The sequence below is a fragment of the Lissotriton helveticus genome, chromosome 7 (assembly GCF_964261635.1).
Source record: "Lissotriton helveticus chromosome 7, aLisHel1.1, whole genome shotgun sequence".
Lineage (NCBI taxonomy): Eukaryota > Metazoa > Chordata > Amphibia > Caudata > Salamandridae > Lissotriton > Lissotriton helveticus.
The window spans coordinates 188,170,981-188,197,923 of NC_136068.1; the positions used below are offsets into that span (position 1 = coordinate 188,170,981).

Genomic DNA, 26,943 nt, shown 5'->3' on the forward strand with positions numbered 1-26,943 from the left:
AGATAAACTACGGTAAAAACACCTGGAAGCTATGGCATGCAAAGTCCAACTAATTACCAGGGTGAAAACAGAAACTTGTAGAGATGAGAGGATAAAGGAACTTTTCCTACAGGAACAAAAGTGCAGCTCCCTTTCTGACATATGTGTCTGTTATCATTCCCAGGTGCAAAAATAAATTATTTGTTGATCTCTAATGTGTCTGAATATTTAGGTTCATACCTGCCCTAGAGTCAGTTCAGCCTGAGCCTGCTTTAACCTTTACATTATCTTGCTCATTAATCTGACAGGTCTGCAGAAGAGCCACCAAGATGAATTAGTAGGAAAAAAAATCCACTGCTGTTCGCAGAATTTGTTTCGAGATTGACTGGTTTTTTGCAAACCATTAATTTAAATATCAACGATAGCTTAATTCCTTTCCCTGCACAAGTCCAACCTTATATGTCAGACTGCCTCTATTTCAGAAGGTAATAATTCAAGTGATACAAAATGTAAAGACAGGAGTTGACTAAAGTTCAGAAACAAATGTAATGTTCAAGATATTCGAGATGTTGGGTGGTTGTTCCATTTATATGCAGTGCTCAAACTGCTTTTAGAGGAAAAATATTGGCAGTACTTAACTCCACATCTATCTATCTATCTATCTATCTATCTATCTATCTATCTATCTATCTATCTATCTATCTATCTATCTATCTATCTATCTATCTATCTATCTATCTGTCTGTCTGTCTGTCTGTCTGTCTGTCTGTCTGTCTGTCTGTCTGTCTGTCTGTTTGTCTGTCTGTCTGTCTGTCTGTCTGTCTGTCTGTCTGTCTATCTATCTATCTATCTATCTACCTGTCTGTCTATATATCTATATCTATATATATATATCTCTCTATATATAGATAGATCTATATTAAACATCAGTGGTTGCCACTGGGTATAGTTTATAGTTAGGATCTCTTCTCCAGGTTAAATGCATTTTTTGGGCTAATAAGGCTCAGGCACATGCCACTTCTTGAAAATAGAATTCAGCCCTGGAGACTTGGCGAGGGGTCTACATGCTCCCTCCACATTTTAACCACATCACTGCTAGAGCGATTCCCCTGCTGTGCTGGACAGCAATAAAAACGGGTGTGGTCATGACGAGCTCAGCTCGTCATGAGCACAGGAGCACTGTACTGCATCACGAGCTGAGCTCGTCATGAGCATGGAAAGGGTTAATGGTATTCGGCCACTGGGGTGGGGGATGAGGCCCAGGGGCCTATAAAAGATCTGGGAAGGGGTTCATGCACCTCCTTCCCCAATATTTAAGTTACGGCCCCGGGGATGCAATCCCCAGGGAAATGATTGCCATAGGGAGGGGGACAATGTGCCCACCTCCCGTTTAAAGCCCGGGGGGGGGCTCCAGAGCTCCTTGTAGCTCGGTGAGGGGAGGAGCTTGCCCTTCTCCCCTTTACAAATGCCTTTTGGCCTCAGGGGATGGGGAGCCCAGGGCCCAAATTGGCTCAGGGAGGCAAGCCACATAACCCTACCCTAAAAAAACGGCCTCAGGGGAAGTGGTCCCTGGGGCCAAAGTGACTTGGAGAGGAGGACTGCAATGGATGCAGGCAGCCAGCCCCTGGGGGCAAAAAACATGCTGCGCACTGTCAAAGGCCCAGCGCACTCTGGTGCTGGCTGCCTGCAGCGATTGGGCCCAGCCCTTCAGCCATCACCCTGCTGTGCAGGGCTGAAGGACGTGAGCTGGATGGGGTTGTCCGCCTGTGTAGGTTTGGATGCTGGACCAGGTCACTGGGCAGGCCCAGTGGAAAAAACCCTGCTGTGCACAGCAGAAGATCTTGCACAGCGTGGGGTATTGTGCCTGCAGGGATTTGGCAGCAGGACCTGGCAACAAGTCAGGCCCTGCAGGGGTTAGCTTTACATATGGTAACAAAATATCACTTTATGCTAAAAATAATATATGCGGAAATCCTCTGAAAAAAAGGTTAAAGTAATGTTATATAGAGCGTATATATATATATATATATATATATATACACTCCAGCTCCAATGAAGAAACACTCTGTACTCACGGGAACCCCTTTCAAAGAAACTTTGAAAGGGGTTCCCGTGAGTACAGAGTGTTTCTTCATTGGAGCCAGAGCGTATATTTTCATGTGGACCCACTTCCACATTAACTGCACCCATCCTCAAGAGTGCTCACTGCTAAAGTGGAACTGGAGCGCGATATATATATATATATATATACATATATATATATTACCTACTGGCGGTCGCCAGTAGGTATATATAGTTAGGATTTTTTCTCTATGGGTTTTTTGAAAATTCTATGTCTAATAACTTTGGCGTTTGTGGACGGAATTGGCTGAAATTTTCAGGAAAATGGCACATTTTGTTTCTGAGCAGCCCTTGAAAATTTGGGGGGGGTTCGTCCAGTGGGGGCCGAGAAAAAAGGGGGGTCCCAAAACGTGTTTTTAACATTGAGTTTTCCATAGGGCGGTTGGCCTCACTTTTAGCCCGAACGGCTGAATGGATTTGCACGAAACTTGGCAAAATTGTAGGGACTGGTAGCCCGATGTGCCTTTTGTAGGTCTCAATATATGTGCTCCAGTGGATTTTGAGAAATTAACGTTTAAAAAAAGATATATATCTGTAACAGCGGACCAGTTAGCGCACTGGTTCGCGGACTTTTCGCGCAACGGAGCTTTGTGAAGCGAAGCTGATTGGTTCTCTGGCGTCTGTCAACATTCCAAAAAGTCCGTAGCGGCCGCCATCTTGTCTCTCGGTAGGATCGAGAGACAAGAGGAGGCCAAAGCGAAGGGGCAAATGACCATAAGGGGGAATAGTAGATCCTCGCTGACCCCCTAGGTTTGATGTGGAGGTTTTAAAAGGGCCCCGCGGGGCAAAAAAAAAAAATTATAATAATAATCTTACGGCTGAATGGATTTGCACGAAACTTGGCAAAATTGTAGGGACTGGTAGCCCGATGTGCCTTTGCTAGGTCTCAATATATGTGCTTCAGTGGATTTTGAGAAATTAACGTTCAAAAAAAGATATATATCTGTAACAGCGGACCGCTTCGCGTACTTTTCGCGTTACGGAGCTTTGCGAAGCGAAGCTGATTGGCTCTCCGGTGTCTGTAAACATTCCAAACAGTCCGTAGCGGCCGCCATCTTGTCTCTCGGTAGGATCGAGAGACAAGAGGAGGCCAAAGCGAAGGGGCAAATGACCATAAGGGGGCATAGTAGATCCTCGCTGATCCCCTAGGTTTGATGTGGAGGTTTTAAAAGGGCCCCGCGGGGCAAAAAAAAAAATTATAATAATAATCGAACGGCTGAATGGATTTGCACGAAACTTGGTAAAATATTAGGGACTGGTAGCCCGATGTGCCTTTGCTAGGTCTCAATATATGTGCTTCAGTGCATTTTGAGAAATTAACGTTCAAAAACAAGATATATATCTGTAACAGCGCTCCGCTTCGCGGAGATAAAATTATATCTGTATTACGTAGCTGTTGCTAACACCAGCTAGCGACGGCTAGTAGGAGATAGCGACCATCTTGGGCCCCACTTTGCATGTGAGTGATATTTATCACTAATGACATGCAAAGTGGGCATGCCAAGATGTTAGCGACTGGAAACAGTCGCTAACATCGCTATCTCCTATTATCAACTTTTGGAAATATTCGAGATAAGCGCGAATATCTCCAAAAAGTAACAGCTGCCCTGAGCAGTTCTTAGCCATGTTATCCAATGGGAGGTGGATAACATGGCTAAGAGCATTAGCTCGGTAATGCATGAATATCGCGGAGTTTTCAGCGATATTAATGCATTGCGCTCGTTTTTTATCGTATTTGCGATAAACCTTGATAATAGCAAGGTTAATCTGCGATAATTTCTGACGGTAAAAAAATCTTTGCAATGCATCGTTAGGGATAAATATCGCTTAACTTTGGTAATATGCCCCAACGTCTGTTAACGTTCGATTCGAAGGAAATCAGGAATTGTTGAAAAACATTGTGTGCGCCATCTTGTCTTTTTTCAAATGCCACACTTTTGTCGTGCACGGCAGCCATTTTAGATGCCTTGACCAGATCCACTCTGTGCACGCTGTCGATCCTTAGCATGGCTCCCCACCCTCGCAAGCATCTCCCCCAGGCAGTGGTCACCCCCGCTCTCTGTTTTATGCATGGGTAATAAACCTCCCCCCATCTGCGCTGTTCTTCCCTGAGAATCACACCCTGTGCCCGCCCGACACCTCCCTTTCGCCCTATTCACTACCGCACCCTCTGACACTCCTTTTCCTCTGTGTCCGATTGTCCAGGCCGGTCCTAGGCTATCAGCTAGCCCTGCAGATGTAGTTTATGGCCACAGCTGTAAAGAATCACCCGTCTTCAAAGGAGTTATAGTAGATCAAGGCCCACACTCGATGAGATCCGTCACAGCAGAAGCGTTGCTATTATCTGAAAACCATCCTGTATTGTGATTGGGGAGGGGACCGAGCGTGAAGCGGAAGATTCCAGGGATGACTCTTTGTACATCAAAGTTTTTACAATTATGTGTCACATTAAAAATATATAGCACTCCGACAAAGTAGTAAGATTATAAAACTTTAATAATTTATAAATATATACAAGAAAACAAAAATAGTAATAACATATAAACATTTTTTGAGAAAAACAACGAAGTAGCGGTCGGCTGTGCGAATAGTCCCAACGCAGCACAACGTCCAGATTTCCGGCGTGGGGCGTCGCGGGGGGTGGGTGATAAGTAGCAAACTGTTGTGCGAATAGTTCCAAGGCAGCAGAACGCGCCGAAATCTAGATGACACAAAAGTGATGTCTAGTAAGTTGCCACCCAGCAAATAACGGCGTGGGGCGTCGCGGGGGGTGGGTCATCAGTAGCAAACTGTTGTGCGAATAGTTCCAAGGCAGCAGAACGATGGCACCAAGGTGATGTCCAGTAAGTTGCCGCACTGGTTTTGGTATCCTACAATGCTGCTCCGAATAACGGCGTGGAGCGCCCCGGGGGAGGCGGCGTGAACGGGCCTCTCCAGGTGGAGTCTCGTCTGTTGTAGTGGGGCGCCCCTTTACCGTTTCAGTTGCCATTGCGTCCGCTTTTGGTCCACTGTGTCAAAATCCGCCATTCAGCTGAGTTGCGCCCACTCTTGCGGTGCAGCGGTAGGCGGCTGTCACAGGACTCTCAAAATGGCGGCAGGCTGTTTCCTTTTTGGGCCTGGTCCACTGAAATGGCCCTGGGACACCTTGGAAATCGGACGCTTGTCTGCTAGGTCTTGGACCCCATTCTCGAAAGCGTCCCCTCCGCCTTGAGAATTCATCAAAAGTTTTGGGGGCCCCGACTCCTGCAGGCTTCTGGTGGGGAGCGGCTGCCATGATTGCTCGCGGAATGACCACGACGGAGCTACGAGATGGTGGTGCTCTCATGGTGACGCCAGCTTCAGTCTGAAACATCCAGAAACAAGGTGGGGCTTTCATCGTTTGGGGGAAAAAAAAAGTTTTCATCCAATGAAAAGTGTTGTTTTTAGGTCATATGATCAAGCCTTCCATCATTAGGAAACCAAAAGTAAAATGAACCAATGAAAAGTTTTATAAACAAGTCACATGACCTGTTATGCGGCATAGGGTATAAAATGCGGAGAAAATACGTTGGCACGTGAGGCGGCGTCAGTAGCGGACCGATGTGCGAATAGGCCGAAGGCAACACAACGCGCCAAGATCCGGATGGCATCGAGGTGGTGTCATAGTTGAGAGTTCTGAGCAGCGGTTGTAACACTGTCTGAAGCTTATTTGCAGCTGCTGCAGGTTCACTACGCGCCAAGATCCGGATGGCACCGAGGTGGTGTGTAGGAAGTTGCCGCACTGGTGTGGCCATCCTACAATGCTGAAAGTCGGCGTGGGGCGCCCCGTTGGCCTGTGAGTTTGCGTCAGTAGCGGACCGATGTGCGAATAGGCCGAAGGCAGCACAACGCGCCAAGATCCGGATGGCACCGAGGTGGTGTCTAGTAAGTTGTCGCACTTCTGTGGCCATCCTACAATGTTGAAAGTCGGCGTGGGGCGCCCCGTTGGCCTGTGAGATGGTGTCAGTAGCGGACCGATGTGTGAATGGGGCCGAAGGCAGCGCAACAATATTTTCTACTATATTTCCGGTGTAGAAGAGACCACAAGGCGCTGAGATGCCAAGATCCGGATGGCACCGAGGTGGTGTGTAGCAAGTTGCCGCACTGGTGTGGCCATCCTACAATGCTGAAAGTCGGCGTGGGGCGCCCCGTTGGCCTGTGAGATGGCGTCAGTAGCGGACCGATGTGCGAATAGGCCGAAGGCAGCACAACAATATTTTCTGACTGACACCACAAGGCGCTGAGATGCCAAGATCCGGATGGCACCGAGGTGATGTCTAAGTTGCGGACTGATGTGCGAATGGGGCCAAAGGCAGCGTAACAATATTTTTTGTATGGAAGATACCACTAGGCGTTGAGATGCCAAGATTCGGATGGCACTGAGGTGATGTCTAGCAAGTTGGTGTGGTCATCCTACAATGCTGAAACTCGGCGTGGGTCACCCCATTAGCCTGTGAGATGGCGTCAGTAGCGGACCGATGTGCGAATAGGCCGAAGGCAGCACAACGCGCCAAGATCCGGATGTCACCGTGGTGGTTTCATAGTTGAGAGGCACTTCATCTGCAGTGGGGCGCCGAGATCCGGATGGCACCGAGGTGATGTCTAGCAAGTTGCTGTACTGGTGTGGTCATCCTACAATGCTGAAAGTCGGCGTGGGTCGCCCCATTAGCCTGTGAGATGGCGTCAGTAGCGGACCGATGTGCGAATAGGCCGAAGGCAGCACAACGCGCCAAGATCCGGATGTCACCGTGGTGGTTTCATAGTTGAGAGGCACTTCATCTGCAGTGGGGCGCCGAGATCCGGATGGCACCGAGGTGATGTCTAGCAAGTTGCTGTACTTGTGTGGTCATCCTACAATGCTGAAACTCGGCGTGGGTCGCCCCATTAGCCTGTGAGATAGCTGTTCTTTGGATTTGGGCCTGGCTCGTCTGCTGTAGTGGGGCGCCCCTTTACCGTTTCAGTTGCCATTCAGCTGAGTTTCGGCTGCTCTTGATGCTACAGCGACAGGCGGCTGCAACAGGACTCTCAAAATGGCGGCCTGTTCTTTGGATTTGGGCCTGGTCCACTAAAATGGCCCTGGGACACCTTAGAACTCGGACGCTCGATTTTTTTTTCCTTTCCTGTACATGCAAAAAAAGGTAAATGCCCGGTACGTTACACGCTTCATCTGCCACGATGAACTCTCCAGAGGAACCGAAAAAAAATATAGTTGTGGTAACTATACCATGCATCGTCATATGGAGAGGTGGCACCAATTAATTATAGTGCTGCATAAAAGAGAGATTTGGAGGAGAACCCCTGACCTGCTAGTACATTCATCAAAGAAGTGGCACTGAGAGCTTCAGAGGCAAGGGAAACGGTCCCAAATATTTAGAAGAACTTTGGAAAGATTAAAATGACATGTTTAGATTGTGGCAAATTAATTTCATGTGGACAGATGAGTGTTACTCTAATAAATACAGCATATGAACATCATCATAGTCGATGGTTGGTAGAGACATTTTGACTATATCCTGGACCTGCCCGTCCTCGCCCAAAATGGCGCCAGAATAAATGGGACTCGTAACTCCTTGTTGTGTACTGGTTGCAGAACCTTGAAATCACGAGATACGTATGCAGTTTTGAAGCAAATGGCGGGCGGGGACGAGAATTGATTGAATATTTCGACATCCCTATTGATATTAAGTTCTGATGTGTTATTGATTACTGTACTGTTGAAAGTTCGAATTAACGTCACCCATGGTACTTGCCCGCAAATGTATATCTAGATAATTTTATTGTAACTGGCCCTGTCGTATTTTAATTATAAAATGTACGTCCACCGATTCCGTAACTGTTAGACACCTTAGTTCTTGCAACGTAATGGCCCGCCCGTTACGTTCCTCTACAGTGTAAATGTCTATTCATCATATACGATTACAGTTTGCTCCGTGGCCGGCCCACGTGGTTATAGGCTCGTATTTGTATAATGAAATTTTCACAATAAAGGTTTTTAAAAGAAAACATGGTAGTAGTATATACATTGGTAAAGTTTTTAATAATAGTCACTGTTTTAGAATCATTAAAAGGCAAGTGAAATAAAGCAGACCAATTACATGAAGGGTAAAAGGTATAATACGAAGGAACGCAGTAAAGATAAATGGTCAAGGGCTGTTGTGTTTTCTATTCCTGCAACATAAAGTGATCGATAAGAATCTCATATTCAGGCGTATCGGCGACTAAGACAGCAGGTCGACCCTCTTTTGCTCAACGGCTCCGTCATGGGACGAAGAAACGCTCTTTTTCTCGAAAAAAGAATATATTTTACTTGCAGGACAGTTGTAAAATTTCCGGGAAAGTACATTAGCCTGGAACATTATAACATATATTTAAGAAAAAATAATGTTCGGAAGTAATGAAAAGCGTAATTTTTAGGTCATATGACCAAGCCTTTCATCATTACAATAAGAAAAGTAAAATGAACCAATGAAAAGTTTTATTAACAAGTCACATGACTTGTTATGCTTACGTTACGCGCTGCGCGCCCCGGATGACTTCCGGATGCGCTAACGCGGCGCGTCATATGACGCATTACGCGACAACGCAGGTACAGAATATAGTCAAAATGTCTCCACCAACCAGCGGTCGGAACACAACCCCTTTCAGCAGGCTAAATAGTTCTGTTAAATGACAACAGAAGGGACAGGCAACAAGAACCATCAGTCAAAGAGGGGAGGGCTAGTTCTTCTCTACCGGGTTACATTGGGGCGCTACCGGAACTGATCGAATTGGTAGTCTACAGTGTTTCTGGATGTTTCAGACTGAAGCTGGGGTTAGCATGAGAGCAGCACCATTTCGTAGCTCCGTCGTGGTCATTCCGCAACCAATCATGGCAGCCGTTCTTTATCGTTATTTTGGGCGGGGTGGGTGGCGGAGCCGAGCTGTTTTGCAGCCATCATTGTGTGGAGTTCAGTTCATCTCACTAGTTTTGTATTTGTCATGAGGGGTTGTTCCTAATGTTTCTATTTTAGCGAGGTCAAAAAGAGATCCCATTAGTGGCCTACTGATTTTGCTCGATTCCTTTTCTTTTTTTTTACACGATTTTTCGTTATCTGCAAAGACTAAACAGAGTATTGCGACTCTGTGTTTGTTTGTAAATAGAGAATGAACCAAAGAGAACTAATTCTAAAACAGTAAATACTTGGATAACAATGAATCAAATGGAGAGAGAAGCAGGCACGACGGATTACAATGGGGGCAAAGACCTGCGTTAACTACCTTTCACTATCTGCAAAGAGAGAGTACTCCTAATAGAAATGAGGGGGGGGGGGCACCATTCAAAGCAGATCAGTGTGCATAAACACGAAAATGTTTTCACTTACCACGTACTTGACATTCGACAGCTTATGATATTTGCTATTAAAAAACCATTGAAATTCACTGAAAAAACCATAGGTTATAGACCATATATAGTTAGGAATTAGCATTTACAAAACCTTGAAAATTCACTGAAAAAACCATAGGTTATAGACCATATATAGTTAGGAATTAGCATTTAAAAAACCTTATTTTACTCACACAAAACCATTGAAATTCCATATATAGTTAGTTGCACTAACTATATATCGCGCACCTGCAATCCACTGCTGATGATGTCACATATTACATCATTCATGACATGGTCAGTGACATCACTGATGACATCACTGATGACATCTCAAATGACATCACTGATGACATCACTGATGACAACATCCAGTGACTGTATGTTTCTGTAAAGTTAAAATGTGTCTTACATATTGAAGAATGAGTGGAAGTATAAGTGTCTGGACAAAGGATTTAGTAGGTGCATGACTGAATGCATGAGTGAGTGATTAAATGTGTCTCACTGAGTGCATGGGTTAGTGACTAAAGTGTCTTAATTTGTGCATCATTATGTCTGTTGTTCTGTAAACTGCTGCATGTTTTGATCAGTAGCTATATGATTAACTATATGGGTTACTGATTGATTGTCCAAGTATTTGTATGGGAGACTGAGTGTGTGTGTGGCTGGCTGGGAGGTGTGTGACTCTGTGCAGATCAATGTGTACTTGTATCAATGATTGTATAACAAGGTAAGTATGTGTTAGTATATGTTTGAAAATGTAAGGTGCTGTATGTTTAACTGTATAGACAAGAAAATGGAAGTGTCATTGATTCTTTACAGGACTGACTAGGTGTGTGAGTAACTCCATGGATGAGTGGCAGACTGTGAGTGTCTGTATAGGTGTATGAGTGCATATGATAGTGTTGTAAAGATGAGTGATTGTATGTATGAATGATAGTATGGGTGAATGAGTGAAGGTGTGTGTAGACGTAGGAATCAGTGAGTGCGTATGTAGTAACTAGTATTGGTGTGTCATTGGTTTCAAAAATTATATTCTGTATTTAACACTGGGTGAAACAGAGGTTATATTAAAATGTGAGGAGATGCATTGTATTGTCACATGAATGATATCATCAGTGATGTGGTCATTGATGTCAAATGAGATGTCATCAGTGATGTCATCAGTGATGTCATTTGAGATGTCATCAGTGATGTCATCAGTGATGTCACTGACCATGTCATGAATGATGTAATATGTGACATCATCAGCAGTGGATTGCAGGTGCGCGATATATAGTTAGTGCAACTAACTATATATGGAATTTCAATGGTTTTGTGTGAGTAAAATAAGGTTTTTTAAATGCTAATTCCTAACTATATATGGTCTATAACCTATGGTTTTTTCAGTGAATTTTCAAGGTTTTGTAAATGCTAATTCCTAACTATATATGGTCTATAACCTATGGTTTTTTCAGTGAATATATATATATATATATATATATATATATATATATATATATATATATATATATATATATATATATATATACATACATACATATACATACATATATATATATATATATATGTATTCTTTCCCATCTTATGATCCTTTTAGTAGTCACAAAAAGATACATGAGTCCAAGCCTTTAGCCAAAGATTGCTAAATTACCTTTTAATCTTGCCCCATCTAAATCTGAGCTTTATTATTTTCAGAAAATCATTAAAATCATTAAAATCGCGCTTCTTCTCTCTTCTCTAAATTGGCCCATTACTGGAGTCAGAGCATGAGAAGACTTATATTGCAGTGGCACCATATAATGAGCAGTGTGGCACCAATTAGTGGCCGTTCCCCAGAAACACACAATAATGAGTATATCATGAGGTCACAGGGAAATTATTATATAGAAAAAAAACACACATACACAAAAATCAAAGTTATTATTCTAGTAGAGCTTGTGACTGTAGTACAGTCCTTTGTTTAACTTCATTCAGAGGACAATGTGAGAGTGGGCTCTGAAAACCTCCAGCGCTCTCCATTACCCATTGGGAGTGACAAGGGCAACGGGAGGCTTGATCTTACTCCAGTAATGGACCAATTTAGAGAAGAGAAAATAAGCGTTATTTTAATGAATTTCTGAAAATCATAAAGCTTAGAGGTAAATGGGGCAAGATAAGAACTGAGAAGGTCATTTAAAATTTTAAACATCTTTGGCTTAGGGTCTCATATGTTTTTGTAACAACTAAATGATATTTGGATCTGTCCCAAGACAAGATGTGTGTGTGTGTGTGTGTGTGTGTGTGCGTGCGTGCGTGTGTGTGTGTGTGTGTATATATGTATATATATATATATATATATATATATATATATATATAGATTCACTGAAGAAAAACAAATATTAAAGTAAGGTTATTGTTAGGTTAAACTCTTATCAATGCCAAGATTAACATTTTAACTGAAAAAACTCAGAAATTAACCAGGTATAGTCAGTAGAGCTAACTATAACTTTTGCCTCCACCGTACCCTGCTTATGACCTCACATATTACATCAGGCATTACATGTTTTGTGACATCATCAATGACATCACTGATGACGTCCAAAATGATACCATTGATGATAACACTGATGACATCACTGATGACATCATGCTATAAGTATGTTAGTTTGTTTTATAGTGTACATAGTAGTGGGTAACTACCATATTACTTTTCTACCTAATTTTGTACAGCCTGTGCCCAGCTAATTGTTATATGTGTTTACAAAACACATGTGCTCCTAATGTAGCGGTATTAAACACAGTATAAATCTTTGTATTGAAGTATAACTCTGTATGCAGGTGACAGTTGATGACTTGGGTTAATTATGTTCTGCACAAGATTTTTGGTACTGCAGAAATTTTTTCCAGCAGGGCAAAGATTTAACATACTACATACTAAATTGTGTAAGTAGCCTTGAGTTATTAGACAGAAATGTCTCGGCATGACAGTTTCTACTTAACGTAGATGACTGTATGTACCAGGTACTATCCTATGTACACGTGCTTGTTCTGCTTAAGAAGATGGGCTGTCTGTAAAGTTTTCACCATAATAGTAAGGTTGCAGGTAGTATGATCATTAGCTTTTTCAGACCTTGGTTATTTTAAGTGAATTGTCGCTCTTTGGATAAGTTCTGTATAGAATGTAAACTGTTCTCAGTAGACATTTTTAATACTCTGTGTTTTTCTCATGAGAGTTTCACTGTCTGCAGACAATGTGGTACAGAGTAAACTCTTTCCATAGAGTAAACAGTGTTAACAGTACCCACTTTTCTACTTATATCCTCAGCTATCTAATTGTTCAGTGACTGTCAGGGGTTTGATACAGGTAAAGATTGTTCATAGAAGGACATTACTTATGTAACAGGACTTCAGTATCTGGAAGAACTTGGTTTTCCCTGAAGAAGTGTATACAGATTGAACACCGTGTGCAGGATAGGTTACCCTTTCATCTGTGGTTCAAAATCAACATGAACTCAGCTACCTATGAGATGTATTGTATAGGGGCAATGTTGCACATAGCACAAGCTTGCTTTACATATGGGGGTGTATGTATGATAGAAGTAATGATGATTCAAATTCTTGTGAGTAATTTTTCACTTACTTTCATAGCTCTAATGTTATACCCGTTAACTACACTATGTGTGTAAAAGATGCCTGGTTGATGTAATCAGTGATGTCATCTATGATGTAATTTAAGATTTCATTAGTGGTGTCATAAATGATGTCTTAGAACATGTCATGAGTGATGTAATATGTGAGGTCATAAGCAGTGCATGGCGAGTGTACAAGTTATAGTTAGCTCTGCTTACTATAACTGGTGAATTTCTGTTTTTCTTTTTGTTCAAATCGTTAATGTTGTCACCGATATATTCACCTAACTATAACGCTTCTTTAACCTTTGTTTTTTCAGTGAGATAGACAGATAAACAAATAGATAGATAGATAGATAGATAGATAGATAGATAGATAGATAGATAGATAGATAGATAGATAGATAGATAGATAGATAGATAGATAGATAGATAGATAGATAGATAGATAGATAGATAGATAGATAGATAGATAGATAGATAGATAGACTTCACAAAATGGCTATACGGATTATGTGCCCAACAGTCATTTATCTGCGACTGGAAGCCAAAGACCTATTATTGGCTTCAGAACTATAGTGAAGATTATTTTTCAATTTTTAAAGTGGTTTCTAATTTAGTTATGCGTTTGATAAATAGTTCACCAGATCAGTGCAATTGAAAGGCTCCACTACAACAACAACAACAACAAAATTTACAGACTCCACTATTTAAAAGGCCTCCCCTTCCGAACTTGGAAAACACTAGTTTTAACCCGTTCTGTGCTCATGACGAGCTGAGCTCGTCATGAGGCACGGTCGCGCTGTGCTCCTGACGAGCTGAGCTTGTCATGACCGTTGCGCCGCGCTCACACGGGGATAATTCCCCTGCTGTGCTGGGAGTTCCATTGGAACGGTCGTGGTGGTGACGTGCTCAGCTCGCCATGAGCCGAGCACAGCGCCACCGTGCTGCATGACGAGCCCAGCAGGGGAATTAGCCCCGTGGGGGTGGGGTTAAAATACATAACCAATCATTTGGGACCATAAAAATACCTCTATCTGATACCACCCTACAGCTTTTGACTTTAAGAATACATGTGACAATGTGTGTGAACTTGTGTTAGCATGTGATTGCATTGAATTGTGTGTACATATTACGAGGGATTGTGTTTCTGCAGTTGCGGGGGCATATGTTGTGATTCACTGTGCGTATCAATACATCTAAATACATTTGTTCAGTTCTAAATGCAATGTTGTGGAGACATGTTTGCGATCACATGTGTAGCTTGCCGATGCAGTTGTGTGAAAAAATGATATTGTGTGGATGTCTGTTTAATGTTTATATGTGTAAGATGGTCTCAGTTGTGCAGTTGTGTGAACATAGCTGTGTTGTTTGTGTGTCTGTACATGTGATAGAGTGTTAGTATGCACTTGTGTGTAATAGTGGTGGACTTGATGAGTATCTGTGTGTACCGATGAAGGACTAATTTGGGCAACTGTTTTATGTGTGGGTGCGTGCATTTGATGGTGTATACTTATGCAGGGATATAGGTTGTTTTTTTGGAGTTAATGTGTCTGAGTGTGTATGTGTGGGGTTCTGGTTTGCCGGTGTTCAGATGATGGAGTTATTTGGGCAGTTGTATAAGCACCAGGTTGTATTTGAGATTGTGTATAGGTGTGCACATATGGTGAAGTGTGTTTTGGAGTTGTGTGAACATATTGTGTTTAAGTGTGTTTGTGGATGTATTTGCGTGTGCGCCTACAAATGTTGGATCCTGTGTGCATTTGATTGGGCATGTGGATTTGTTTACGTTTTTGCATGAGTGGGTAATCGGATAGAGTATGTTCAGGCAGTTGTGTGTGCATGCGCCTGCGTAAGATTGTGTGTGTGCCATCATCTGTGCTCTTCTCTGCAATTTATAATTTGTAAAATAATAAGTGCCAAAGCTCTTAGTCTTTCACAGAAGCCTGCAGCCAGCGCAGACTGCTTTCAGAATTGTTGAATACCAAGGTTGTGTTCTTGTTAATCCACTTTATGCATCTTTCTTCCACCACCATACATTCCCTCCTACTTTATTTCACTCTCCCAGGTTCTTTTGCAGCCATGCTTTTTCCCTTGTTCACACTTTTTTCCCTCTTTCTTTTCCTTCTCACTTCCTCCTTTTGTGTCTTTCTCTCTTTTGCTCCAGGTCAAAGTCTGATGTGTAATATTAACCTCAGGTACACAGAAATGAGTGCTGGTGGTCCCCATCTGTTACCACCGGCTCAAATTAAGCACTGGTTCTCCGTGTATATGGTTGTGTCTAAGTGTCTGTTTATAAGACTGTACTGAAAAGTGTACAATATGCATTTCTTCTTCCCGAATACCTTCTGGATGCTGATGATTGCCTCCTGGCTGTTGCCATCTGTGGTGACTTTGAACATGTTGGTTCCCTCCTCCTCCTGGATCTGGTACATCATGTCCGTGTTCTCCCCAAGGTCTAAGTCCTCCGCTTTCACCGTGCCGATGAGTGTGCCAATGGGTGCGGACTCTGCAATACTGAACTGGTACATCTCTGGAAGCCAAGCAAGGGGAAGTTGTTACTAACCAAACACATGCACAATACCAATCTTCCACACCCATTTCATCATGGCCTATCACCCTATCCCACTACTCCATTGCCCAAACACCTCACTTGGGGCTAGATGTAGGTAATATAAATTTACCGATCCGAAAATACTGAATTTTACCGATTCGGTATTTTCGAATCAGTAAATGCTATGTAGATAAAAAATCGGTAAAAATTACCGCATCGTTAAGATTCGGTAATTACCAAATCGGTAATTATAGATTCGGTAATTGCCATTCATTCCTATGGGCCTGGAGGTTCATAGGAATGAATGTCAATTACCGATCGGTAATTACTGATTCGGTAAAAGAGGGAACGAATCAAGGGTGTGGCAGGGTGTCACTTTGACACCCTGTTGCACCCCTGAATAGTGCTTGTGTGCACATGTGGCACACATACATGCCCTAAGGGCATGTACGTCTGTCACATGGCACAGGTGTAAATGCACAGATTTGCATTTACAGAGGTATTCGTTTTGGTGGTAAATAACGAATCCTGTAAGCTCAGAAGCACTCTTCAAAGTGCTTCCTACATTTCATTTACCGATTCGGTAAATACCGAAACGGTAAATGATGATTTGGTAAATACCGAATCGGTAAATACAGATTTGGTATTTACCGAATCAGTAAATTTGCCACCTACATAGGAAAAGCCTATTACCGGTCGGTAACGGCCGATTTCAGCCGTTACCGACCGGTAATGGCATTCTTACATCTGGCCCTTTATTCCTTCTTTCATGGTCTTTAAACTCTGCCATAGACTCTCCCTTACTGGTTCCTGACCTCATCCATCTTCTCTTTCAGTGACCCTTCCATCTCGTCTTTGTTCTTCTCCCTCCAATCTTCCAGATACTAACCTACTGATTTTCTCACATCTCACATATTGTGAATCGTTTGCTCTGATGGTGAGCTTTAGCTTTATATCATCCTGGTATCAACCAGTGGAAAAACATTGATTTTCCTTGGAATTCTGGGAACCAGCAAGGTTTGTGACAAGCTTTCGAAGGCCAACTAACTATGAATAACATATGGAGGAGGGATGGTGTCCCCGACAGGAGAATGGAGGCAAACTCAGAACATTGATCACCTAAATTAACGGGGAGACACAATGTTCTTGGACACAAATCTACAGAAGAATCCCCAGCTGAGGCAGCTAAGGGATGACTGGAATCTGGGGGTCCCTAGTGGGAGAAATGTCTGTATGTTGAGGCACATAGTTGTGGTGTAATGCATGGCATTTTATTTGGATTGTGTTTGTGTTTTGTTTCTTTTAATGTGCTCAATCACTCGAGGCCATCTTGGTGCAAGGACAAGCAAACATGTCACACCCACCGATTGTGGTTTAATGTGAAAAAAGAAAGAGTTTACAGGCTTCTTGACTAAGAGGGTACATTCCTACTAAGTTTCCATAAGGTAGGAACAAGGTAAGAAAAAAAATACACACCTATCTATAATTACTTTGACTATATATATATATATATATAGCTACTAAATATCCTGCGTGCTATATTTTCGAGGGCCAATATTCTGCACTCAGTACAGTAGAATGCTGCCTGGGTAAGCTCTGCAAAACACTTTAGAATGAATGCACTGCTCCACTGGGAGCCAGGACAGCTTCCAACAATCTTAACTCCTTCGACGCTATTGACGGAACCGTTCTGTCACGCCCCTCGGGTGGGCTGTGCTCATGACGGAACGGTTCAGTCACGGCCCGCTCGCCGCGCCTGCACGGCGCTGATTTCGCGCCTGCGCGGCGCGTTTCATTAAGCGGGCGGGGCCGCGATGGAACTGTTCCGTCACAAGCACAGCTCACCCGCGAGCCGTGACGGAACGGTTCTGTCACCCGCGCAGGTGAGCCGCGCGCCCCCCGCCACCGTTAGCGCTGCGGTGGAATAGCCGCCGCAGCAAAGGTGTTAAGTTGCATGATAACGGTTCTAAATTCTTAGATCTGGGACACAGATGTGCGTTGCACCAGTTGTAAGTTATTACTATCTTCATTCACACCTCTAGAAGGGTGTTGCCATTATCTTATCCACGATAACATCAAGTTATTGGCAATTTCACATGGTTCTTAGAAGGCTGCTGTACAGCATCTTTATGGAGAGTCTGTGCTAAAGTGATACCCTACTGCACTTATCTGTCTCATCATAGATGGCTTTTGTTTTCTGAATTACAACCAAGGGTTCAGATGCAGATAAGGCAGTGATGAGCTCCACCGTGGATGAGGGCTACAGTGTGGAGCCACAGAAGTGCCAGCCCTATAGAGACATATGTGTCTGTGGTGGCTTGTACTGTGGATCACTTGGCTGCTAAAGCTGCCTGTTTTCTGTAACATCCTATCTGGGATGGACAGCTGTCTGGAGTGGAGGAAATCACGGTTGCTGCACATATGTCTGTGTTAGAACACCCGAGGCCATGATATACAAGCGTGTGCGCACCCTGGGGCACTTTGGCATTACAGAAGGGGTCGCAGACAATTGTGCCGCCTCTTCTGTAAGACTGATAGTGCTGGTGCACATAAAGTGCCAGCACTATCTTAAGAGGGAATTCCCTCATTTGCATGGGGGCATACCCATGCCAATGAGGGAATCCCTTTGCCCTTGTGCCTGTGCCGTATTACAGACGCTGGCACAGAGGCAAAGAACATCTCAGGAGGCGTACTCTCCTCTTCTCCCTTTTGGAGAGGAAACGGGGTACTCTGGACCCCCCCAGATATCCCCTTGCAGGCGGGTGCAGTCACTTACCGCATCAGCCTACAAGGGGATCCCTATTTCCCCTTCAAAGTGCAGGCGGGTTGCCGCTCGCACTGTGAAAACACGGAGCAGATTCAAAGCAGCCACTCAGTTTTCCACATGAATACGCTGCCCTGGGGGCAGCACAAGTTCACAGCTGCCCTGGGGGTAGTGCATTCATCATAATCCAGCACATTTACCTTTGTTGCACCGGGCACACCTGTTAAAGGCTATTGAGGCTTAACTATTTGTGGTGAAATGCGAGGTGTTAAGGCATATCCGTGTATATTGAAACACCTTGGTAGTTGGGCAACTCTTGACCGTGATGGAATGGCTGACTGCCTGTTCAGACAGACTGTGCATGGCGGAACACGTGGCTGCGGAGGCACAACTATATATGGTGAAACACCTAGCTTCCATCAAAAGCTCTGGAATCCCACAGCTTGTAGTGAAACATTTGACTTTTGAGCATCGCGTACCTGTGGTGAAGTAATAGCTGTTGAGGCAACTAATGTATGTATACTTATAATGTATGTATACTTGTAAAGCGCACTGTTACCTCGATTACGTGGCGTCCTGGCGCTGTATACCGCTGGGGAACCCGTCCTGGCTTTCCCTGTGAGAGGGCACCCCGAGGTGAAGCAAGGCATCCCCGGCGTTGCTGGGGCCGTTGTGGAGATTAAGCAAGCTATTGCCCAGAGTTGCAGAGTGGGACCCATGGTTAGCGTAGGCACCTAAGCGAGAATTATCGAGTCCGCGGACATTGACCCAAGACCCTGCCGCGTCGGGAATTGAACCCTGGTACCGGGCCGACCTCTGCTTCAGGGTCTGCCGCTTCTAACCAGTGAGCCACACTTCTCCTCCAACTGTGTATGTGATGAAACATTAAGGTAGTTTAAGAACTCCTGTCTGGTGTGGAATGGCTGCATGTTGAGACAGACATGTCTAAGGTGGTACATTTGGCTGCGAGGTACAACTACATGTGGTGTAGCACCTGTCTTTTGAGGCACAACTGTCTCTATCAGAACACCTTTTTGAGGTGGAACATCTAGCTATGGAGGCTTGCATATACACTCTGAAATATCTGGCTGTGGAGGCACACCTGTATGTAATGAAACAGCTGGTTGCTGTGGAACCCCAGCTTGTCATGAAACATCTGGCTATTGAGGCTGGGACATCTGGCTATTGCAACTCACCTATCTGTTCTGGAATATCTAGATGAATGGGCACATCTGTATGTGATGAGACACCACCACTGCCTGTGGTGGAACATCTGGCTTTCGAGGCTCACTTGTCTGTAGTGGAATATCTGGCTGGAAGACACATCTGTCGGAGATGAATTGTCTTGGCAGTTGAGCAACTCCTGTCTGAGGTGGAATACCTACACGCCGAGACAATGGGGAACATTTTGCTGCTGAAGTACAACAGTATGTGGCCAGCACCTGGTTGCTGGTGAACCCTTGCCTGTGGTGGAGCACCTAGGTTTGAAGGCACACATCTCTTTGGTGGAACATCTGGCTGTCAAGTGTCTGTGGTGGAACATATCTTTGCACTACAACGCAGGCATTACATCGCAACTCATTACAATGCATACCATTGCAACGCATAGTACCCTTACACTATCCGACACTTACCCTACTGTTGCACTCACTGGAGTTAGAATAGAAATGTTTACCCCTACACTATCCAACACTTACCCTACTGTTTCACTCACTGGAGTTAGAATAGTAATTATTACCCCTATACTATCCAATACTTACCTTAAATGCAATGTAATGGTATGCATTGTAAAGGTATCCGTTGTAAAGGTATAATGCAATGTAATGGAATGCGTTGTAAAGGTAGTTTCTGAAAATGCGATGTAATGGCATGCTACGTAAAAGAATGCTGTGTAAAAGATGTTGCGATGTAAAAACTGCATTGTAAAGGCACGCGTTGTAAATGTATGCGTTGTAACATCATACATTCAACACCTGTCAGTGGATAAACACCCTAATGTTGAACCTCATTTTGTTTGCTGAGAAACAGGGCTAGACAGACCTTGTATTCCACCATGCCCAGGAGTTCTTGGGGACCGGTTTTAAGAGGCCAGAGCGACCCCTAATTCCTCAGTCATTTTCCCAACTTCCTGAGGTGCAGGGAGGCACAGGGAGGCACAGGGAGGCACAGGGAGGTTTCAACAAGAGATAGAAGGAAAGTATTTCTGGGGAAGTTGGGGAAGGTAAAAGGAAAGCAATCATTTCACTTCATGACTTTATTCGGATAAAATGTATCCATAAAAGACAAATGGTCTAATCAATAAACATATACAGAAACACTCAGTTAAGAGAGCCTAAAATGATAAGGCTTGCAGAATTATTAAAATACAATCATACAGTGTTCATCGAGTTATGAGCTCGGATAGCAGTTTTCAAAAGAGCCCCTGCGGGAATAATGAATTTATCATTGCCCAATCCAAGAAGAGTTCTATATGCTTCTCTAAAATAAACATTAAAACATTTCTTAGAAAAGGGGAGTAAAAATAACATTGTATATTGTACATAATACCCATAAAGAAATAGAAAATGTAATAAAGATTGGCCCGAGCGTTCGTCGCATGGGCAGGGAGAGGAATCAAGATTAGAGCAAAAAGGATGTACGACATTACAACGCATGCTTTTACCACGCATGCTGTTGCGACGCAGTTTTTACAACGCATGCTTTTACAACGCATAGCGCTTTGGGGTGCTGGATAGTGAATAGTTTAATTTACTATTCCAACTCCAGTCCCCGTGGATAGTAGGGAAGGTGTTGGATAGTAAATTAAATCTATTCCCTATCCTAGAGTGCCCCCAGCGCAATGCGTTGTAATGACATGCGTCGTAAAGGCACTGCTTGGTAAAAGTTGCGTTGTAAAGGATGTTTCCCGAGCAAAAACCCAGTGGAAAGCACAGAAAGTACTTAAATGTACCTGCCCTGAGGCGAAAAAGGAGGCTACGTTCCCAGGGGCTCATGGGTAGAAAGCAATCATTGAGGGAGAAGAGAAAGAGATGTGAGAAGGAGAGAGAGAAACAGAGAGAATGGGTGGATGAATGGAATGAGAATCTGTGAAAGGAGATGAAGGGAGCGGGCAGGTAATTTGCCAGGGCTGCTTTTGGTTCCCGAGTCCGTTTCTGCCAGGACAGCTTGCTTTTGAGACACATCAATAGTTGAAAAGTTTGCAGTTTATCCATTCATCCTGTGGATGAAACCTAGCAGGCGAGAGGCATCTTTTCTCTCATTTTGAGCAGAAGGCTGCTTGAAAAAGACATTGCTGCAGGAAGCACAGAGTCTCTAAACTGTTTTGTAGGCAGCCTCATGCTTACATCACAAGTCTTGGAGACTTTTTCAAAAGACAGTAACGGACAGTATGAGTAAAAAAATGTTGACTCTGCCTATGGGCTATTCCATCAAGATGCAGGGGTAGTGGAAGTCGTATAACTTGGTAGAACCGCAGACTTGGACTCTTGAAGTAAGTGTAACTATAGAGCCGGTCCCACCACAAACCTATGGGGTTAATATACCTTTACTGGGGGTGAGCAGTGAGTCTCCCACAAATCACATTTAAGCATGAATGAGTGTGTGCATGGGTGTGTTGAAAAAGGCTACAAATTGTGAGTTAGAACAGTATTCTGTGAATACTGTTCAGGGATATTCTGGTCCTGGTGAAGATCACTTGAGCTACAATGGAAAATCATCGATGGCCACAACATGTAGACTTTATTAGTGATGGGAGGACCATGGACAGCATCCAGCATCCAGGTACTAGTAGGGTACAGTAATAAGGAAATACTTATGTGTTGTTAATCTTATTAGGTTGACCCTTTTTTAAATGGTAATGCAGGTATACACCCTAGATAATTAGAACATATACCCTATCCCTACAATATCAGGAACTCTGTGAAGAAGGTTAAGCCCACCCAAATGTACCATCACTCTGGATGAGGAACCCTATGATAAAGTATGCCAGGAGACATCCATGGGTGAGGGTCCCCCCCATAACCCCAACGTGTTGTCCAAGCAGAGATATGCAACCAGATACTTCCTATGCTCCAAATTTGATAAAGGTACCTCATTCTGTTTGATTAGGTTGCTCTATTTATCTGCTACAATGATGAAGAGTAAAATGGTGAGGTGACTTACTCTGGGGAAACCGGGGCGGGCTGTCGTTCACGTCAGTGATGACAATGGTAACGGTGGTGGAGCCGGACAATCCACCCATCTGTCCAGCCATGTCTGTCGCCCGGATGACCACTTCATACCGATCCTGGAACTCTCTGTCCAGATTGCCAACTGCTGTGCGGATCACTCCTTAAAAACAAAATGATATTGCATACAGTCATTCATTAGAGCATCTGCCACTGTCAGGATAAAGAAAGGGCTAAAGATACACCAGATCTGGAGGTGGTGATAGGTAGAGTCGCCTAAGATAAACAAAGTGGGAAGGAGGAAGTGGGAGACTCAGAGAGAACAGAAGAAAATATAACTCTTGCACAGGAGGAATGAAAACAAAAGGAGAGAATTTCAAAGTAAAGACTGAGTCAAGACAAAACTCATATAAGGGAGAGAGAGACGCTAAGAGAGTGCTAGAAATCGAGAATCCAGAGTGCTGTATAAGCAGAAAAACACCACATTCACTTTCATTTCTTGAAAAGGCAACACATGATGTTTATTTAAATACTCTCAGCTTGATATTATACCTTGGCAATTTAGTGTATATCACAAAGGAGCAGCTATTTTGTGTTTACACCCTATTTATTTATTTGTTAGATTCATACCGCGCATGGCTGCCCCAGCAACGGGGTGTCCCTACAAATCTGTAAGTGCAAGGTGGTGCTCTCTGCCAGGAAAACACGGTAGAGTAGAACGGAGTGATTAAATCTGATGCACTGTGTGGTGCATGCTTTAAATCAAAAAGACACAAATATGGCTATGTATGCATAAAGTGAAAATCATACAGACATTGGCAAATAAAATAGGTCGCTTATTTACAATGCGAGTGGCAATCGATTGGCTTTGCCAATGCTTGTTTATATACAAAAAACTAAATGCTTGAGCAAAAGCAAACACACATCTTAAGGTGTTTCACAAATGTATATTGAATTCAATATTTCCAATCTGTACAAATGGCATGGTTTATTTTTCAAATACTTTTCACACCGGAATCTATAAAACAGAATTTAAAAATAATATAGAAGTGTAGGAATAATAAGGAAAACACTTGCCAAGGCCAAATTGAAATTCCTCAGGCCACAGAAACTAAACAAATGTTCCAGCCATTTGATCTTCTGCAGTAGCTCAGGGATCAGATATCTGGGCCTCTAGACGAAGAGACATTTTCATTTTAAGTCATACTATGTACACCATCTGCCTCAAAGAGCAGAAAGCAGCATCTCACCCAGCACCATAAAAGCCTTTCTGTGCCAAGGCCTGTGCTTTTATGCAATATATAGAATGTAGAAGATAAAACAACAACCCTTAGAGTCTACTCTTTAGTCATACTCCTTCAAAAATATCTCTGCTTTTTCTAGAAAACCGGGAGGAGTGGGGAGATATATTGAGAGCTTGGGAGAGGGTATTTGAGGGCAAAAGCAGCACAGAGGGAGAGAGCAAGAAAACACATATGTCCTCATGGAGTGCTGGAGGAAAAATTAAAAAGTGGTTCCTTGAATGTGAACAGTGGAAGGATAAAAGTCATCCGATCAAAAGGATAGTAAAGAAGAATAGCTTCAGTGGAAGGACAAACTCAATAAGAGGAAGGAAAGTAATCAAATAAGAAGCAAGCAAATGATAGCATCAAGAAAACCAACACATAGTAAGCAATGAACTTGAACGATATCCACTGTAAGGTTTGGCATGGTTCACAAGAGGTAGCAAATCATTTCTTTATTAGAATGTCTAGGACAATCATAAAAGATAACATAGCACGTATAATCTGCGCACAAATACAAAAAAAAACATACAATAATAATCATTAAAATTCGGTTATTTCCCCCTCTAAAAATCTATCCTTTGTGGTAAAAATACAGCTAATTTAAGAAAACTACCCAGACTAAAAAATACATCAATACTAGGAAGCAACTCTGCATTGCTTACAATTGTATGCCCTGAAAAGAGGTAATAAATACAAACTTCTAAAAGGTTTATATACCTTACAAAACCTATTGGGAAATGTAATGTATGGCAAATGGTACCAGGTCTAAATCTCAGCAATGAAGCTCTCTCCCATTTATTGCACACGTACAATCAATATAGCTCAGGTCCTAGGTTACTTCTTAAAATAATATAATTTCTGACCAGTGCTTATCATTTTTATTACTAACATAGGATTATCAAATTGAATAGATTGTTCTAGGTCGGCCAAGCTTTGTTTCACATATGCAAGCCAGGGAATACTCAAACACAGTGGTTCATTCTGTTATAACTAAAAGAGGCCCTGGAAATACTCTACACAGAGAGCCACAACAAAAGAGGTCCCAACATAATAAAATCTTCAAGATAGAGCAACGCCAGTTCCTCATGACAAATATAGTGAGGGGTTAATTGTGTTGATGCACCTGCACCCAGTGAGTGGTACAGTGAGCGACCTAAGAAGACTTAGGCAGCATTTCCAGTACCCCCAAAATTGCTTGTTGCTCTCTACTGATGAAGTTATGAATCCAGAAACACATCTCTAGAGTTACACAGAACAGGCTGCACCAACAAGGGGGAAAAGTTAAAGGCCACTACTCAAGTAAGTGTTAACATGCACTGCAATTACCATAATGCATTGGGGCAAAATCACTGCTGGGCTGTGAGGCAGTGTGCTACCACCCTCCTTCTGTGTACATATGCACTCAGAATTACCCAAAAATGTACGGTGATTACACAGAATTACGCAAGAAGAGTAATTCAGCATTTAGTGCGATTTTGTTGGTTCAAAAATGCTCCGTTATGTTCAAAATGGATGCAAGAATGCATTTTGCACTAAGAAATAGCACTAAATGCAACAGAACATAAATAGCGAGAGCGAGCATCTGCTCGTACTTGATAAATGTGCACTTGGGGTACGAATATCTCCCAGCTTACTCCTGGCATTTAATGCTAGTTTCATAGCGCAAAATGCACCTTCACGTGGTGCAATTAGCACTAGGAAAATAGCGCTAAATGCAGCAGAAGATAATCTGCAGCAAGAGCAGCCGCTCCCGCTCACTAAATGTACACTCGCAGAATAATTTTTTCCCCAAATTACTTTTCAACAAACAGGCGTAATCGCATTATTGTTATGTATTCCCGCTTCAAAGAGTACTGTGGAATTACCAAAATTGCTCTGCTTACGCCAGCGTAATTGAAATTCCGCTTACGCGTAATACAAACTTAGAATATGAGTACCTGAGTTTGTGCAACCCTTCAAAAACACAGAAATTCCACTCATAACTCACTGAATTTGGCACATTCACTTACTATAACACACCAGATGATGTAATATATTAGGTATATTTTAAGACAACAAGGGGACCCAAGTAAAGTCAGCCAGGGACCTCAGGATTCAATTATTTTAAACTACAATGGTCCGTAGTTAGTTTTGAAATATGTATGAACGAAAATACACAAAGTGGGACACAAGCCTGTATCCTACTACCTAAACAGGAACAAACAGTTAGGAAACACATAAGGAGGCTCAGGCAAAGCTCACGGTTTGTTAACACCTTCGCTACGGCGGCTATTCCGCAGCAGCGCTAAGGGGGCGGTGGGGCCGCGCGGCACTCACACGCTGGTGACGGAACCGCGTCGGGCGGGCCATGACGGAACCACTCCGTCATCAGCACAGCTCCACCGCGGCTGATGACGGAGCGGTTCCGTCATCAGCGTCGAAGAGGTTAAAGAAAAAATCTCCATGTGAGAAACAAATCGCAAGGAACACCTTTACATAGTAAAATGATAACATTTCTAGTGACGTATAATAAGGTGTCTTAAGGTGTCGATGGTTTTTCGATCCATGTGAACAATGCATTGATCATCATCGGGACATTATATGCATGCCTGTGTAATTTAGCCTTAATTAATCCTAAAGTTCATGTGTGATGAAAGAGGTGAAATGTAAATACAGGCCTGCGAGCCACGCTCAACTAGAAATTGGTCCAATAGCACCTGAGTGATGGAAGACGTGGGGGCGCTGTAGGACACAGGACCGCCTAGGTACGGCGGTATTGGTGAGTATGCTGTCCCGTGAATTACGTAAATTGTGGGAATGGGGGACGAGGTAGGAGCCACAATCACGTGCTCATCCGGCACGGTGGCGTAGGTCTGGTGGCCTCGCGGAGCTGCTTCCGTCAATTACGTGTCTTCATCCGTATTTCCCTAGAGATCATTGTAGTTTAAAGTAATATATTACGTAACATATGCAACGGATTATGACATAACAAAAAATAACCCAAGACGACAGCCTGACATGAACTAACATAACAAAACCTGATTTTCTGACTGCAGTCGGATGTCTGGAGGGAAACAGTTAAAAAAAAGTCAGGGGATAATC

At 43.2% G+C, this 26,943-nt stretch overlaps 1 protein-coding gene across 1 annotated transcript in view; it reads right to left on the reverse strand.

Moving 5' to 3' along the window:
- CDH22 (cadherin 22) overlaps nucleotides 1-26,943 on the reverse strand; it is a 1,039,820-nt gene that overhangs the window by 335,419 nt on the left and 677,458 nt on the right. Inside the window, exons 4-5 of the mRNA XM_078651916.1 lie at nucleotides 22,572-22,739; nucleotides 15,438-15,625 (exon numbers count right to left, since the gene is read on the reverse strand). Coding sequence (XP_078508042.1) covers nucleotides 15,438-15,625; nucleotides 22,572-22,739 — 356 coding nt within the window. The remainder of the gene's footprint in view (nucleotides 1-15,437; nucleotides 15,626-22,571; nucleotides 22,740-26,943) is intronic.